We start from the raw sequence: 18,203 nt of genomic DNA, 5'->3' as shown, positions 1-18,203 counted from the left end.
TCGTAGCTGGGTGCAGTGTGAGCATACCCAAATGAGAGGGTGTGGGGAGCAAACCTCTCTCAGCACGGCTGCAAAGAGAGGTAAATGCCTGGGTCCTCCTCCTATCCTCCTGCTGGCCTCTGCGTGCATCGGTTCAGTGTGGTCCTGGGAAGTGCAGAGTAGCTCTTCACTGCTGCAGCACAGGACAGAGACAAAACCTTGACAAGAAGTTCATGCCAGGCATTGTGCATTGTGAGAAACTGCAGTGCCACAGGGGCAGGCAGGTGAATCCCCTTCTCATGGAGTCAGCGCAGAAGTGCCATCTTCATGCACTGGCAGAAGCACAGTATGGAATGCAGGAGTAAAAGGCCTCCACAAAACTTTGCTAAAGCTCCCGCTCGAGCCGGCCCTCCTGCAGACCTGCGTGGGATCCTGAGCTGGCTTTTCCAGACTGTCAGCTTTTCTGGATGTGCTAGGTTGGCTTCAAGGGGCCTGATTTCAGCAGCAGGAAGTGACAATCTTGTGCACGTTGGGAACGGATCCTGTGGCCTCAGCCCTGCTGCATTACTTGCACACACAACACATAACCTGTCAATGCCACCCTAGCCAGCACTACGTTTACATGCAACAGTGACATGGTGACAAGTGAGGGCTCCAAACGTGCGAATGTCAAAATCTTTTATTTACAACAGTCTCCAAAAATCAAGAAACACTGAAAATAGTGAGGGTAGGAGACGACTTACAAAAGTAACACGCGTACGTTACATCAGGAATTGTGCTACATCACTCTGAGAACCGACACTCTAAGGTCTGCACATGACGTGGTGAAACGGCAGCGCCCTCCCTCCCTCTGTCCTTGGGGTGCTCACACCTCTTTCTCCCCTTGGCTTTTGAACCATCCTCCCTCCCATTTGTTCTCTTCTGCTTCCCCCTGCAAACCTTTCTACTCATCTGCTTGTTGCTCTGCCTCTGGTCCTGGCCATCACCCTCCTGTCCCCTCCAGCAACTGCCTGAAGGAGGAGTGGAGGGGAGAAAGCCGAACAACCAAACAACATCCTCAGGATGGAGACAGGCCTTAAAAGACTTTTAGCTCCAGGACTGTGGGTACTGAGCCAGGGCAGAGCAGTTAGCAGAGGCCTTTGAAAAACCTGTGAACTATGGCTTGTGTGCTATCTGGGGTGAGGAGTGATTTCGGAAGAAGTAACCAAGAGACTGAGAATTTGTCCTGCCTGGCTGCAAATCAATCTGCACAGCTTCCTTTGTGGACAGTGTGGGAGGATTTATACATGTCACAGGGTTAAATAAAAAGCCTTTTATAACCTTCCAGGAGGGCAGGCTGCTCTGGTAATAAAATTCAGTGCAGGACAAGCTAAAAGAATTAGATGCCATGACATAAAGCAACATCCCAGTTCGTTCCAGCGGAGACAAAGCCCGGGGTCTCCAGAGACCACTGCATCCAGACTACCGTTATCAGTGGTCCCAGTAACTCTGTAAGCATGCCACACGTCCTCCTCCTTGGAGATATTTCTCAGGCTGCCTTTGCTCTGGCATAGTTTCAGATCCAACAGGGATTGAGAAACACAGCCCAACTCAGCCACTGATCCCCTTTCAGTATCTGCAGCCTTTGGAATTGCTGAGGTCAGTGTCCAAACCTGATGCCCCAGTTGCCTGTACAGACCCCGCGTGAACCCAGCACCTCAAGAGGCACCACAACATAAGGAAACAAAGCAAGCAAGGAGACCTGGGTCTATTCCTTTCTCTGACACTGATCTTTGCAAATCACATCAACTCTGTTCCTCCTCGCTCCAAAGCTGGTTTTGACAGGGCTGTTGCGAGCAGGGACTCTCTCCCTGAGTGTCCACAGCCACGGGGAGCCTTGAACTCACTTAGCAGCTCCACTGAAGGCAATGAGCAGCAACACCAGCTCTGTGCATATATCACAGTGCTTCAACACTGCGGAGCAGTGCTCTTCTGCAACTGCCCTGGGCTGGCAGGGACAGAGCTTCTGGTGAGGACAGCACCCGCTCCAATTTGTAGGAGACTGCACAGTTTCAGAATGAGCCCCATCCTGAAACATTAACATCAACTTTTCAGAATGTAACCCCCAAAACAAGATTTACTAGAAATAAAGGAGTGGCCAGTTAACAAAAATATTCCATTGCAGTGTGCTGTAACTGGGAACTCGTGTACGTTTCTTTTTAATTGCAGCAAAATTGTTTTGAAATGGAAAATCAGAGCATTCTCTTCCAAGTAAGGCTGGTCTGCTGTGTTCTACTGTTTAAAAACATGAAAACTGACAGCTTCATATGAAGCATTTTAACTCCCTAGCTTCCTCTGCTTGAGAAATTCTCCCCGAGACAAGCTCTAGCCACTTTCAGTCCAGACTCTGTGAGCACCTTGGGCACGAGCAGCTACCACAGAGAAGGCTGAACCTTGCTCAGCAAGACGACAGGGCCCAAGAGATGGTCTGGGAAACAGAGGAGTCATCAGAGAAAGAAGATAGGTAGAGATGTGGGAGGAATTAATTTAGGGCAAGCATCTGCTCCCGGAACAGCGCCAGACAGGTGAGGCCTTGCTTTTTATTGCTACGAGCATCTGCCTCAGAGCACCGATTCCCAGCAGGGCTGTCAGCCCCACCTTCACATTTGCTCAGATAAACCCATCCGTTTTCTTACCTCTATAATTTTATGAATATTTTCTAATCCCAAGGAAGACACTGCCTACATGGAGATGAATGTACACATCTGCTACCGATTTATTGTCTCCACAAACACTTGGGGAGATCAGGGTGTTGCAAACATTTTGGGGAAGGCTGGGCCCCACCTCTAAACCTCTTTCACTCCACTGCACATGGAGAAAGCACCAGCCACCCTCAACATAGACCTGTGCAGAGTGAAATGGTGATGGGGCAAGTGTCTAGTTAGATCTTAAGACCAGTGTCATGACTATGTTTAATCAATTTTTCAGGTTACCAACATCCAGCAGGTCCTTGCAGTGAAAAGCATCACCTACGATCATCTCCTGGCTCTTCTGCCATCCTACTATAATCTGGAGTAAGTTCCTCCTCTTCTCCTTGCCTCAGTTTCCTTGCTGGAGGGGTACAATTTCCTCAGTACGCCTTTGTGAATCATCTGCTACAGCTCTGCACCTATCTCAGTCTCTCATTCTTTCTGAATCACTCCAGCCATTGCTCTCCTTTGTCCAAGTACCACCTTGGACAAACAAGGTCAAGGTGAAGTCCTGCTCCAGCTAGTGCCAGCCAGCCCTTCTGCACTAAGCGAGCCTGGGCTAGCCAGAGAAGAGAAGGGAAAAATGATAACTTGTCCTTTCCCCTGCCTGCTCCAGAAAACAGGTGAAATCCTGTCAGGTGCCAAGAAATCTGTTATTTTTGTCTGCAGATCAGATGCTGCCAGATCAGACCCAAGAGACATAAAAGGTTTTCCACTACTTTGAAATTAATCTTTGCCTTCCAAGAGTGGCTGAATGAATGGTCCCAGCATGGTGTGTCCAGAATCACTCTGGAGGTGGGGGGCTTACAGAGCCTCTTTATAGTGAGCACAAACATAGGACACCAGGGGCTTAAATGAGCTTTAAATTAGGCAGGATTCAAAGCACATCTATGCCTTGTCTTAAGGACCTTTCAAGGTTTCTTCATGCTCATAGAAGGAGGAACTTCCTCTAAGGGTGGACTCAGCACCTTATTCTCTTGTCTGGTGACCTTGCGAATATCCATCAGCTTTAAAGACCCCAAGGAGCTTGAAGCATTAGCTAAATTCAGGTCAAGCCACCAGCCAGAGCATCCACTGCAGCAGCGCTAGGGCTCCCTTGCTCTCCCCTGCAGCACCCACACAGGTCTCATGGGGCTGTACATCATCAGCACACTGCCCTCTATGCTCACTGCCACTTAGGAGTGCTCAGGGCACCACTAGTAATTAAATTTGGAGAACAGACATAGGGAAAAAAGCATGGCTTACAGATCAATGTTGGGGCTGAACTGTGCACAGCAGTCATCAAAGCAGCACAGCTTAAGGATAGTAAAAAATCCTTTCCAGAACCATTTATTCATGGGCACAGGGTTCATTATGAAGGGACTGGTGCAGATCAGAGATAGGTGCAAGGAACATTTAACAGTTTGCAGAAAGAGGTAACTAGGCTGCACCATGGGATGACAAGGAAGAAACCAGGTCTGCTCAGGCTCTCACCACCCTCACTGCCTGCAGCAGGACTGCTCTGGATTGCCCCTGGCATCAGCATGAGTCCTGTCCTGGCATTCCTCTCACCAGCTGACGCCTTGGGGAACCTAGTTGAGGAACAAACATTTGATCTGATTTCACAGGGATGACATGATGTGAAGGTGTAAGACTGGCAGGGATCAGAGCACGGATACACTGAGCCACGCAGAAGCAGCTGCTGGTCTGTCTCAGCAGCACAGTGCCCAGAACTTGGCTGGCAATGCGGATGTGCTTCCTGGAATTTCCATCTTAAAAAGGGGGTCAATCCAGACAGAGAACACAAAGCCACCAGCGACATGGTATCTGCAAACAAATGGAGGCAGGCTGCTTTCCGGCCACCCCTCTGTATTGGCATCCCTGTAAATAACATTTAATGCATCTCCCAGGGGGCACGACCCCTCCCCTTCTGCCGAGGACCAGATGTGCTGCATATCAATGCACACACTTAGCTATTTCAATTTTAAAAGTATGACAGAATCAGTGATGCTTAAAATGTACTTGTTAATGGCACCAGTTTGCGATTTCATTTTACTTTAATATAAACCATCTGCTTTGAGCAGGCAGCAGCCACAGGCTGAAGCTCCGCTGCCCTCACGTCTCCACAACTGAGGGTGTCTCTAAGGTGCCACAGAGGATGCACCACTGTTTATCCGTGCGTGCCACCAGGTATGGGCTCTACCTGGCCCCAGTGGTTAGCTTGTCCTCAGGCTAAGAGCTGACTGCTATGACCAAAAGGCTCTGCAGGGCCCTCAAGGCTGTTTTCTTTCCACCATGAAGAGCAGAGTCAGTGACTGGTGAGGTCACACACTGAGCAGGAGGTGGGACTGGGCATCAATACTGCCTTGGCCTCACTACTGAGATGAGGGAGAGGAGGGCAGGTCGCTGAGGGCACCGCTTGCCTTCCTGATGGCTGTTCACAGACCCAAGTGATCCCAGCAAAAGGTGCACTGTCCCTTCAGAAAGAAGGGGAAAGCCATGCGTTCTGATGCCCTCCACAAATGACGAAAGCAGGTCACTGCAGGTGGTGTCACCCAGCATGTCTAGTTTGGATCCCACAATGACACCCATAACAGCTCTTGTGCAGCAAGTTCACTGCTGGTCTAGCTTGGGTACAGGGCAAAGGGTTCCAGAAAATGCTGTTTCCCACGCCTGTCCAACAGCTCACTGCTGTTTTTGAAGGCTCAGGTAATGAGGCACAGGCTTGGCGTGGGGATAGGACATCACCTCAAGAGTTATCATTGCAATGCTGACCTTGGCCAAGGGGAGGGGAGGGGCAGAGAGAAGGGTTTTGAAAGGGATCAGATGGCCTTCCCACCTTCTCCTCTTTTAGCTTTGCGGTTCCAGAAAGCTCTGTTCATTTAAAAAAAAAAAAAAAAAAAAAGAAGAAAAAGAAAAAGAAAAAAGAAAGTAAAAGCAGAAAGAAAATTGAGAGAAGGAGCCCTCCTCCCCTCCTACTCACAGCCTGAGGTATTCCCTGGGCAGCCCTCACTGTCCATCATCCATCCACCACTACCCAAAATAAATACAAGTTTAGAGCAAAACCCATTAGAAAATAAAGTGCATCTGGAGTTGAAAAACTTCTGGAAAAAGGGGATTTTTTTCCTCTTTTTTTTTCTTACAAAAAATATCCTTTAAAAAAAAGAAAAAAAAAGAAAGGGAGCAAGAGGACAGAGCATGTGGCTCTTGGCATAGGTTTTACAGGGCTGTCCCGTTAGGGAGAGGGATCTTAAATCCACTCTTCAGCAGGGCAAGGCAGATGCATAGACCCAGCAGGCCAGCAAGAAGCACCCCCACCACAGCCTTGAGGCAGGAAGTCCTGCTGCGGATGAAGGTGCCAGGCCCCATGATGCTCAGCAGGGCTGTGCTCACAGTTAATGTGTACAGGATGGAGACTCCTGTGTTGAGGGCCACAATCTTCCCAAACTTAGCAAAAGGGGCAATGATGCAGAAGAAGAGCGGGACGGTGGCAATCACTGTGGTGACGGCGCTCGAGACAATTGCCACACCCACGTGACGGACTGCTTCAATCGTCCTCCACTGGCGGCACGCTGTGGGGTCCTGGCAGAAGGGACAGCAGTGTTAAGGGGGAGTGGGGACAAGCACATGGGGCTGCACTAATATTTTAGCCTTTGAGAGGGTGGCTTAGCTCATTGGGTCCTGGTCCAGGACAAAGATGCTACGTGAGCGCAGATCGGACAGTTCATGCAGTCTCTGAACACACTGGGCAAACAGCCATGAGGTTAAAACCACTAGAGGCGAAGTCTGCTGGCTTTTGTGCCTCCTTTCAGCCACATCAGACTGACTGCTGGGCCTACGCAACAGAGGCACTGCATGCAGACGCTATACCTGGGATAAGAGATCCTCAAGCTTTGGTGGTCTCCATCTTCCCAAAGAGGCAAAAGATGTTAACAAGGCCAGAGAAGACCTGGAGGTCCAGCACAGCAAAGCAATTTGCAAAGGTTACAGAATGAGCGTATGGCCATTCCAGCACAAGACTGCCTTCACTAGGACACAAAAAGTGGTTGCTTTGCACACAGCTGTGGCCAGTAAGAAAGAGACAACCATGTGGGTTGGACCCTCAGCTGGGTTTACTGTACTTGGGTACGCATGCTCGTATCAGTCTGACCATTCAGCTGGACAAGCAGCAAGCATCCCAGGCATGCTGTGAGGGTGGCAAGACACGTCTCCCCTTGCCCATCATGCCTTAGGTCCTGCATCACAGCCAAGTGGCATGAAGGGCATGAGAGGAACAGATGCAAGGCTATAGGAAGAAAAGAGCTCACCTCTGCCTGGTGTAGTGGCAGGCTTTCCCCCGCCAGCAGGTAGCCCTCCACCAAGTGCACGCAGTAATCAACAGAAGAGCCAACGAGGATGGAGAGGGAAATGGCTTCCACAGCTCCCATTTCCCAGCCAGACCAGTACATGATTGTCACCACCAAGCAGACCACCCCTGTGTGAAGAAGGTCATGTTAGGCAAATATAAAGGACTCTAGGACTGCTGCCCAGGCCTACTGATACAAGTCAATCACTGGGGAGTTTGGGATCATACCGCTGCAGGTCTGCATGCTAGCCAGTCTGAATCTTGTACACACTCCCTCCTGCCCACAGAGGCAAACACTTCCCTCACCTTCCCTTTCCATAGGGACCATTCAACAAGGTAATCAGACCTGCTGGGGATAGTGAAGCACCTAGTTAAATATTAAGCAAACTGACAGACTGATGCCAGTCTAGACTAATGCTTGCTAAATGAATCCAAACCCAGGAAAGAGGGCCCTTTGTTTTGCTTGATGGAGTTACACAGACGCTGAGCACATGCACAAGTTTTTCTCAAAGGCAAGAGTGATGTTTGTTTGTGAGTCATGTGTGGGAGACTAAGTGGTTTTAAAATGATAGATTTGATTTTTCAGCTGAGAAGTTTAGCAACACACTTAGACCACAATATCGTCAAATCACCAGCCAGGGAGAGGGAACTATTTACAAATTTACTTCAAATACTAACAAAACTGCTAAAATATTCAGCTTTTAAAATCTCCCACTGCTTAGAAACAGCAGCCATGGTGCAGATCCTTGGGAAGTAGTGCAATTGTTATTCAGAGCATGTGGGACTTAATCACATTATTATACATAACAGGCAGGGATGGCATTTGTGTAGCTAAAACCCTTATTTAAACAAATAGAAGGGATTGTGTAGATAAAACACACTGGGAATTAGACACACAAATCTATTTTCCCAATGAGGTTCCCATGCATTTGTTAAGAGTTTCTCCCATTCACCTACATATTATCAGGACTGGCTCCTGGAGAGCCAGAAGGATTAACACAGAGTAAGAGCAATTCAGTTCAAATCACCAGAGACTCAGCAGTGCCACAACCCACCAATTTCAGACAAAGGGAAGGCCTGACATATTGGAATTGGTGTTTTTACCTAAAATGCTGAGCAGCACTGGCAGCAGGAGGAGGATGTGAGTGGTAAACACCGCCACTGCAGCCACACAGATAACCAGCGAGAGGACGAGACCGTACAGGGCACTCTGCACTCCTGGAAGAAAAAGGGCCAGCTAATTTGACTCCTGGAAGGCAACAGCTGGGATGAGAAAGGCACCGTGTCCCTGTTGGCAACAAGGCAGGCAGGGACTCACTGAGGGGAGATGGGAAGGGGAGGATGAAAGTGAAGAGTGGATGATCAACTTCTTGCCTCTCACATCAGCAGGGCAGAGTCCCTTCCTTTCTCTATTTCCCTGGGGTCTGCCTAGGATTTTGACAGTATATGCTGCTTGGGGCAGAAACAAGCTTTAGGAGTTCGCACAGCAATGGTAAGGGACTGAAGATGTAACACGTGCCCATCAGATGGGACAGAGCGTGCTGTGAAGATGTATCAGAGAGCATGGGCTCCTCGGGGAGGGAAACAGGGCGGTCACTTGCCTATGATCTCCATGAAGATCTGCTTCCAGTGCTCACAGGTCTGGAAACCGTGCCGGAGAGCAGAGCCCTCTGGGAAGAGCTGGAGTTGCTGCTGCAGGAATGTCTCCCATTTCAGGTAGTCAGCATATGTCTGGAAGGAAGATTTCCCTTTGTAGGTTGTCTGTAACAAGATGAACATGTTATTCTTGTGTCCTGCTCTTTGGGGCAGGGTATGCATGGCAAGGGAAGAGGTAGAAGCAGCCAGCTGGAGCTGCAGCACCAGGCAGAACTGGCAGTGGCATATGGGCAAATCTGCCACCAGCTCTTTGCCTGAGCTCTCACAGTAAGAGCTAATTGTGGCATAAGCAGTCACTTCTAGTAAACTTGTGAGTGCAGGCATCTGTCTGCAACAAGGCACAAACACTAGCAAACACTAAATTATGGCTGCAAATGGAAATGGCCAGTGCAGAAAGAGCAGAGCTAACCCCCCAGAATTCACAAGAAGAAACTGTCACAAGGATAGATGGTGATGCCATGTGCTCACCGATTCAAATGCCATGGAGATCCACTGCACCTTCCCATCCTTCACCCCCACTGCTCCATGAGAGAGCTGTCCGGGCAGCAGGTTTGGCTCAGGGATGTTCTTGCACTCAGGATGCAACATCTGCAGAAAGGAGGAGATGCTGTAACCTGGAAAGAAAGAAAGAGCAGGGGATGAAGAACAGGACAGGGAAAGGAAACATGTTGGAGCAAGGGGGGAAAAAAAAAAAAAAAATCAAGAGAAAGTTGCAGGCCCCATTTGTCAGCAGCTGCTTCCCCTTGCAACTCTAACTTGCCAAAGCCCTTGAGGTCTCAGCACCAGAGCCCTCAGCTGTTGCTGGCTTGAAAGGGCACTCTGTGCCATCAGCAGTGGACAGGGCACTACCACCCCACCCCTGTTTGTCCCCAGCTGCCAGGAAGCAGTATGAACAGAAAGTGCTGAGGAGCTGTCTGCCTGGCCTCGAAGGGATTTTCTCCAGGTACGAGAGACTGGCTTTTGGCCTGAAGCCAATATACACTTCCTAGACTCAACTCCACAACCTTGTGACTTCTGAAGTTGGAAGAGAGAGTCATTGGTTGGATATGTGAAGCCACAGGGGCGGTGAGCAGCCTCATCACAAGGAGATCAGGTGTGATTTGCTCGTTATTCAGGAGCTACTAAGAAGATATTTACTTGTCCAAAAGATTAAGTGTATCACAAGCAATACCCATGACTAGAAAGAACAGATACAATTCTGTTCTTATCTTCACTGGATTAAATCCCAAAGAATATTCCCAGTGTCTTTGGAGTTAAAGACACCATTTTTCCTTCTCACCTCCCAGAAAGCACAACGAGGGGCATGTTCTAGGAGGGTAAAGCTGCCTTGGGAAGAAAAGGGCAGCAAGAAGCAGCCACCCTTTCTGGTTTGCTGTTGAGGACCCCAGCTCAAACAAACACTGCTGCAAACAGAGCTGCAGAACAGGAGTCTGATGTTCCTGTCCCACTTGCTGTGTATTTCTCATCCCCCAAATGGTTGGCACAACACACGGAAGCATGAGGTGAATGGCCCGTGGAGATGGGAGCTGTGACTTAAGCCAGGTACAAACAGGCAGAGCTGTGCTGCAGCCAGATCAGGAGAGCTGACTGCTGAGAAACACCTCTCCTCCCTGCACTGCCTGTATTTATCATTGACTGGTACCTCCTTTTCCTATCCCTGCTTCATCAAGCTGGGATCTGAAAGTTTAAAAGCCCTTATCAGCCACACTCCTCAGACTGGCGGGTGAGAACCAGTCTCCACCCAGGGACCCAGAATCCCCCCAAGGAGTCTGTGGCTGGTGTTAGTCCTACCTACCAGAGGGCAGGCACTGAGCCCCTCCTGGCTTCACTAGCTCGGTGTTGCTGGCTATGGCTTTGCAGAGGCGGCACAGGTTGCCAATCTCTTTGAAGAGGTCGAAGCTGTCATCATAGATAACGCTGCCCTTTCACAAGGAGACACAACAATAAGAGCACCACACGTGAGGCATACACACAGCAACTGGCACAAGAAGGCAGAAGGCGAGTCCTCTTCTGGCTACACAGCCTGGGACTAGCTTATACAGACAGGTTATACAGTGGAAGAACCCAGCAGACATCTTTGCCTCACCAGATAACCCAGGAAGAAACTACATGCTGCCTGCTCCCCACCCACCTCCAAAAAAAAAAAAAAAAAAAAAGGGGTGGGGGGGTGGGGGGAAAGGCAGGCAGTATGACAGAAGCACTACTAAATGAATAGCCACCATACCATGCCCAACACCATTAGGGTCTGCCTAAGGAGCAGCCCTGAAGCCCTAGCAGCGCCCAGCGTGGAACTCCAGTTTTCTGCACACTCCACTGCCTGCATTTCACACTGCCCCCTCCAGAGGAAACAGGCAAAGGCCGATTCTGCACAGTGCCCCCAAATCAGAAGGCAGGAAGAACAGCAGAAAGCTGAAGTGCATTTGCTAAGTAACCAGAGCTAAGCATATTTTTTCTGGAGAAAGGCTGTGAACATGTCAAGGTATCAGATCTGGGAGAGAAGCTGTTCATGGAGAAGTCACATTTAGTAACCTTTCCCCAGAGTAATTGATTTGTATTTTTTCATGTTAATATCTCATAACAAGATAAAAAATTATAGAAAAATATCAGTTCCCTGGATCTTGAATCTGTAGTGAGATTTTCATACTCAGCTTAAGATGGGTTTGCTTCTAAAATCCTCAGGAAAGCCAGATTTAGACTCAAAATTAGAAGGTTAGATAATGCACTCAGAAAGGGATTTTCTGAAAAGTCTGAAGTGATTTCAATAAGGGCTTCCTAATCTCCATTATTTGTGAATTTGCTAGAACAGAAATGCACTTTTAGCTCATCACAATGCTATCATCTTTGCTATTCCATCTATCTAGACCGCTGGACCACGCTGCCTGGGCTGTGGGGATTAATTAAACACCATCCAGGGACACCGTCCCTCACTCATCAGCCCCGAGCATGCCTGTCCAGCATGCCAGAATGTGTGTACCATGTCTCCGATGACGTGGTTGTCCGGGCGTCTTGTGCGATTAACACCTCTGATACCAAACACTACAAACACCATGGCTCCTGTGTCTACCAGTGGCCGCACTGCTGGCTTCCCGCAGCCCGTGTTCATGCAAGGATTAAATCCAGAAGTGGCTGACAGCTTTGCTTTGGGTGCTGCTGTCAAATACAGAAGAAAGGTTGGTTACATCAGAAGGCAGCAAAAAAGGGTTTGGCTCTCTGGACCTGACAGTCAGACATGGCTGAACAGGTCCTCATCAGCTTACCTTTCTCACTGGGAACATAGAGGATGCCTTTGGTGGGTCCATCTGGGCTAGAGCTGAGAAGACAGCCAGGAGGTGCTACACACACTCGGCCATGGTAAGGGGGCTTATGCGACTGGGCAAAATACAGTTTCCTGTGCAGCAAAGAAAGTTCGTTATGGGGGACCAGAGGTAGTAAAGATGAAGTGTCCAAAGCATTACATGGAAACAGATGTTCTCAGGGACAGAAGAAAAAGGTGGGCAACTCCAGATCTGGTTCCCTAGCCACTGCATATTCTGTGCTGCCTGTTCAGTCCAAGAGTTCAGGTGGGTAAGGGCAAGACCAAGATTGGCACTGTCTTTTTGACACCCAAAGCAGCAACCAGTCACAGTCCTGCACCTGTCAAGCCTTTGGCATCTTAATGATGCTATGGGCCTGCAGAGTAACTTTGCAAAGATGGGGCACATTTGCAGCAAAGAAAGTCCTAGGGCCATGGATGTCATCAGCTGAGGGCAGGACTGGCACTGGACATTAGGCATCTCCTATCAGCCACTCAGCTGTGCTGTTTTTGCTGCCTGGCCCTGAGTGGGTTTTGGAAGGTTACCGTGTCCGCTGTTGCTCCTTGGCGGCCACGTAGAAACTGAAGTCGAACTTCCAGCCTCTCTTGGTGTCACAGGACAAGGTGGTCATCATCCACTTCCTGGGGCTCGTCTGCTTAAGCAGCCCTACTGTGGACACACAAGCTGTCAGCTTCCTGGTGAAGTTACCGAAAGGCACTCTATACACCTAAGCAATGGATTAATGAAAACAGACACTTAACTCCACAGGGTTGCAGCCTGTTGCACATTAGCATCACACACTCCCCTCCTCCCTGAGCACTGGCACAGCCACACAGAACGAGTACTGCAGGCACAAACCCAGCCAGCCCCCAACCTGTCTCCTTCCCAGGGCTGGCCAGTGTGTCATGGGGCCCCTTGCCACCCCCATTCTCTGTGGCCTAGGCTGAATGGCGGCTGCTCTGTCCAGGGTGAGGGACATCTGAAAGCGAGTCCTCCTGGGGGTGTGTGTGCCCAATATGGCCTAAATACAAGCAGTGTTGCCCGCTTGCCTGTGTCTGTGGCTGTACAGAAGGAAGCAGTGGGAATCCAGTTGTCTCAGTAACAGTTTCTACTAGAATGAGCTCAGCTGATGATGCCAGGCCTCATCTGATCTCCACAGACACCCACACTTCTGCTCCCATTGCTGACAGTCACATCGCAACAGCAACAGGTTAAGTATTGTGGCACTATGAGGCATAATCTTTAATGATGCCAGGCACAATGCCCTCCATGTTAGCTACCTTACTGCAATGCCCCGCAAATTTCACCCTGAGCTACTTAGGACCCTGTGGAGAGACAGGAGGAGGCTCTTATGCTCACCTGTTGAGTGCTGCACTCTTGATAGAGGGGTCCGACATCCCTGGACCGACTCACCTGGAATGAAGGCACCTCCCCGTCTCCCGGTGACACCATCTGCCAGGGGGCAGGGACACTGGCATTCAGTGAGAATCTGTAGATGGCTGGTCTTCCCTTGCTTCTGGACTTGGAGATATACACAGTCCCCTGGAGATCTGAAGAAAACAGAGGGCATGAGGGCTAGTGGTACTTCTCAGTCAGCAAACCCTACAGATATGGGCAGCAGCAAAGGAGGGTTCTTCTGGTCTGCTCTCTCCTCTGGGGCCGCAGGCACAGCCTTTGCCTTCTAGCAGTACAGCACACCTTTCAAAGGTACTCACAAATATATCCTCAGCTGCAGTAATTCCTGATGGCTTACTGATTCATGTCATCTTGGGACCTGGCCCTGTAACTCTTTTATCCTCAAAATCCCCTGCAAAGCAGGCTGAATTTACTGTCCTCATGGCCTGCCAACAAGGTTGTGACATAGGACTGGGATGCAAAAGCTCTGAGCTCCTAGCCCAGTACTCAGACCAGAGGGATCTGTCACTAGACTGTACTGCCACCTGGGTTATAGGACCATGTCCTAGAGAACAGTAGGCATTCAGGAAAGGGGGATTGTAATGATGCCCCTTATATCCAGCACCAAGCTAGGGCTCAGCAGGGCAGGGTCTGAAGAGAATTATTCCCCATCAGCTATTTAGAGATCATATGATTTAGTTTTTACCTGAGTGGATCCTTGGGGCCTGGATGCAAATGGAGTCAGTCCCCCACTTACCTTGTTGCCCTGTATCACTTATGCTCCCTTTGCTTCCCCAAGGTGACCCTGAGCCCCTCTTCTTTTTTTCCAAGGAGGTTCGGATGTTGTTCTGCAAACTGTGGGGCTTTTCCTGAAACAAACCTGTCCCACAAGGTCAGTCAGGGAGGAAAGAGCAAATGGCATGACAAGAGACCTGCCAGCCCTGCACACACCACAGACTCTGCTACTGAACACCAAACCCTAAGCAGGGAACACAGAGCCACAGACCCCCAGCTTGTCACTGGCATGTGACCAGCACTTATGAGTAAAAGTCATCAGTTTTCATGGACTATAAAGGAATTGCTCCAGCAGAAATACTCAGGCAGTTCCTGGCTAAAGCAGGAAATAATTTTCAAAATTCTCCACTTCTACAGGCAACTAAACCACCCCACTCCCAATATGTGCCTCCCTTCAACAGCGTCCATCCAATGTCCAATGAAATATTTGAACAATGTAGGCCTCCAGCTCAGGGCTTAGGCCAGGCTGCACCCACCGTGGTCTGGGGACCAGCACTCTCACCTGAGCAGGTAATACAGGAGATGCCTTCAGCACTCAGATTGTATTTCAGGTCTAGCAGCACCTGGATGTTAGTGTCTGGCCGGAACAAGACTGGAGCACGGCTAGCTGGATGGAGGCGGCTAGCAAAGAATATGGACAGGAGCAAAACAAGGAGAAAGAGCCCTGCAAGGAGGAGCCCAGGTAAGTGTGTGGGATCCTACGTGCATCTTGCACTTAGGACATACTCAGACAGCAGGTTTGTGGCAGAAAGGTGGTATTTTCGACAGGAAAAAGGAACAGCCTCTAAAGCACAATAGCAGCTGGACTTTCTTGTAATGAGCCCCATGCCTGGAAAACCCCATGAGGACTTGCCATTTCAGATCTGAGTGAAAGGAGAGGGATGGAAAAGTCTGAGTTCCTCATGCAGTTCCCTTAGGGACTGACTGTTCTGGGGACACTCTTCCACTGAGTTAGAAGCCAGCTACTATGTCCCTTTTCTCAACCTCTTGTCACTAATAATCAAGGCTTGGGGACCGATTGAGATGCTATCAAACCCTCCAAAATCCATGCAGATGGAATACCCCCCTCCTTCCTTACCCACAATCACCCATCTGCTCTTCACTGCAGACCACAGCACCCAGTGTTCCAGCAGTTCCTGCAGATGAGTTATCAATTGACCCCGGTTGCTCTTCTCTGCAGGGAGCTGCAGATTTTCTGGCATCACAGATACCAAGGGGACATCCCCCATTTCCAGGGAGCCTAGAAAGAAAGAGAAATCAAAGGCAGTCTTAGTGCTCAGTGTCATGAATGTCTCTCATAGCTTTCTGCTCTCCTTTACAAAATCTTCTGCAAGGTGCTGTACAACTCACTCAAGCTAAAGAGATGGAATAAGACCCAGGCAGAGGCAGTGGCTTCCCAGGATGTCATAGGAAACATCTTTGTCAAGTCACTGCCATGTGACAGCTACACTTCTAAATCCATAGCTCAGTCCAAAGCCTATGCTTCAGGCTATTCTTCCTCTGCCAGATCCCCCTAACATTGTCCATAAGGTCACAGGGACACTGCACGCTTCTGGGGCCAAGCAAAATTTGTCCCTGTCCCACTAAGTATGTCTTACAGCTAATTGCACCCTGCTGACCTCTTCCTGACTGCAGCCTGGCTCCTATCTGATCTCTTTGCTCCAGCTCAGGGATGCCTAGGGAACCACCCTCTTCCCTATGGGTGAGAAGCAGACATTTGCTGTCGTGGGGTCAAAGTGTGCCTGGCATGCTGTACAGCTGACCCACAGACCATGCTTTGTCACCAACTGGAACAAGCTGCTTTGCTTCTTCACAAGTTACCTGACGCCCAGGGGCCCCTGGAGAAAAGCATCCTAATGTTTACTCTGCTCAAGGGAAGGAGTTATTTCCCTATGTTACTGTTGCATGTGGCTCTGGCATACTAAGGAGACAGCTCTTGCAGCACAGTGCTAAAGCTTAGTTGTCTGCCTATCAAAGGCAGCTCAGAGCCTCCTCTGCAGGGAGGGGGTCTGCACACTGCTGTGGGACTGGTGGACTCTCAACCATTGATCCATTTGCCTCCAGTTCCAGTTTGCTGCAAGGCCTGAAAACAACTCTCTGCCCAGACCACTTCCATTGGGGTTTTTAAAAGGAAGAGATCCCAGCACGTTTTAAAAAGCCAAGTACAACAGAGCATGACCCTGTAAGCACCCTTATCTTCGATCAGGTCTATAAGGATTATCTGCTGCTAACAACAGCTAGGAAATTTCTGGGCTCTTTTTCTAGACTGCTTATGTGGTCTCAGGCAAGTCACTGCCCTCTTCATGACACGATGGAGGAGATGCTCTGAGGAGGTGGTGCTGGAGAATAACTAAGTGTTCTCTCACCTGCTTCCCAAATGCAGTGCTCGGTATGGCAGGGAAGAAGGGAAAACTCTTACTCAAAGGTGAGCTGTCCTGGTGCTATAGGTTAGATGTGTCATGGCTACATCCATGTCACAATCAGTGATTCCAGCCAGAAAGTACACTCCACTAGTTAGACCCAAGAGGACTAGCAAAGCAGTTAGAAAGCATGTATCGACACCCACTGAAGATCTCAAAGCAACTTACAACCATTAGTGAGTTCAGACTCCTACAACCTCCTGTGTCAGCACCATCTCCAGCTTAAAAGAAGGGAAACTGAGGCACGGACCAGTGGCAGGGACGGGAGGAACTGCAGGATGAACAGGGCAGTGTGGTCCCCCTGAAGGCATTACACAGCAGGCACATACCAGGCTCCTCCTCCACACTGAGCAGTGGGATGTCATCATCAAGATAGGGAAGCGTCTCTCTGCCTGCTCTGGAGGTGGCCTCCGAGGCAATGAAGAGATCTTCAGCCAGGTGCAAGGCACTCTTTTTGGTGCACTTCTGACTACAGCTGGATTGGAGCACAGAAGGAGACAAAAGCATGAGTTTTAAGCCACATACCCTGCAAAGAGTTACTGGTGGGCTCCTTCAGTGACAAGGAGAGCAGCAACAGCCTGCTCCAATTACTTGGAAAGAAAACAGGCACTGCCATGAGCAATTTCCATTGCTACGTGCTGAGAGGTCAGGGGCTGAGCGACTATGGCAAAGCAGTAGCAGGCTGGGCTGTATACACAGAGCAGGGCTGAGCAAGGAACACTGGGCTCTGAGTGATGGGAGTTTCAGCAGTTCATCTCCCTGCTAATGAATTAAATCAGGCCAGGTCATCTGCACTGCTAAAGAGCAGGGGAAGGGGAAATGTGCTGACTTTCAGATACAAATCTGCATGCCCTGCTTGTGCTCACAGGCAGGAGCAATGTTGATCTGTCTGCCTTGCAGGGCTTGAGTCTCCACAGCTAGAGGATTTAGCTGTGCAGTAAGTGCTCTGAGGACTCAAATGGCTCCAATACTCCATGGGATTCAATGAAGAGGTATGACTGGCATTGCAGTCTGGCTCGTGGGAGGCACCTGTGCGTACACCAGGGGGAATGAGACTGGGACCTGGCCCTTCCATTTTTCTCCACTCTGGAATGGCAGAAGTTAAAGTTTGCTTCTGTTGGAGACTAATAGGGAATGGCAAAACCAAGCTGCCTAAGGGGATGAGGATAACTGAGAGGATAGGGCAGGGATTTGCACACTGCCTTGGCTGTGAGTTCCACAACAACTTCCCACCCACACAAGGAGGCTCCAGGCTCACCTGGTTTGACAGGAGGTCTCTAGTGGGGACACATAAAGGGTCCATATTCCAAGAGCAGCTGGCATTGTGAAGAGCACAGCTACCCAGCAGCAGGACACAATCAGCGACATGAAGAGTCCAAAGTCATGCACGGCTGGGATCTACATGAAGAGAGAGAACATGGAGTTGGGATCGACTGGGGCAGGAGATGTGGAGAGACACCAGGCTAGAATGATATCCGGGGGAACCTGAGAATAGCACACGCTGACCTCAGTCATGGTAGTCAGCAAACATGGTAAGTAAAGAGCTGGGCCAGAGCCTGACAGCCACAGGATCCTGTCTGATCAGTGGCATAGGAAATATTGCCTTGGATGC

At 49.7% G+C, this 18,203-nt stretch overlaps 1 protein-coding gene across 2 annotated transcripts in view; it reads right to left on the bottom strand.

Moving 5' to 3' along the window:
- Nucleotides 1-640: 640 nt before the first annotated feature.
- DISP3 (dispatched RND transporter family member 3) overlaps nucleotides 641-18,203 on the bottom strand; it is a 45,301-nt gene continuing 27,738 nt past the window's right edge. The window contains exons 7-21 of one of the 2 annotated variants that reach the window (XM_052791691.1): nucleotides 17,850-17,989; nucleotides 16,921-17,066; nucleotides 15,250-15,411; nucleotides 14,674-14,835; nucleotides 14,134-14,256; nucleotides 13,395-13,531; nucleotides 12,527-12,708; nucleotides 11,946-12,076; nucleotides 11,663-11,835; nucleotides 10,484-10,610; nucleotides 9,157-9,302; nucleotides 8,634-8,793; nucleotides 8,137-8,250; nucleotides 6,995-7,161; nucleotides 5,570-6,269 (exon numbers count right to left, since the gene is read on the bottom strand). In XM_052791691.1, the coding sequence (XP_052647651.1) occupies nucleotides 5,907-6,269; nucleotides 6,995-7,161; nucleotides 8,137-8,250; nucleotides 8,634-8,793; nucleotides 9,157-9,302; nucleotides 10,484-10,610; nucleotides 11,663-11,835; nucleotides 11,946-12,076; nucleotides 12,527-12,708; nucleotides 13,395-13,531; nucleotides 14,134-14,256; nucleotides 14,674-14,835; nucleotides 15,250-15,411; nucleotides 16,921-17,066; nucleotides 17,850-17,989 (2,433 nt within the window). In that variant the 3' untranslated portion in view covers nucleotides 5,570-5,906. The other variant, XR_008235906.1, reaches the window with a different exon arrangement.

This window comes from Harpia harpyja, chromosome 7 (assembly GCF_026419915.1).
Source record: "Harpia harpyja isolate bHarHar1 chromosome 7, bHarHar1 primary haplotype, whole genome shotgun sequence".
NCBI classification, from domain to species: Eukaryota; Metazoa; Chordata; class Aves; order Accipitriformes; family Accipitridae; genus Harpia; species Harpia harpyja.
Note: the sequence above shows the minus strand (reverse complement) of the source record. Positions and strands in the feature narration are given on the sequence as shown.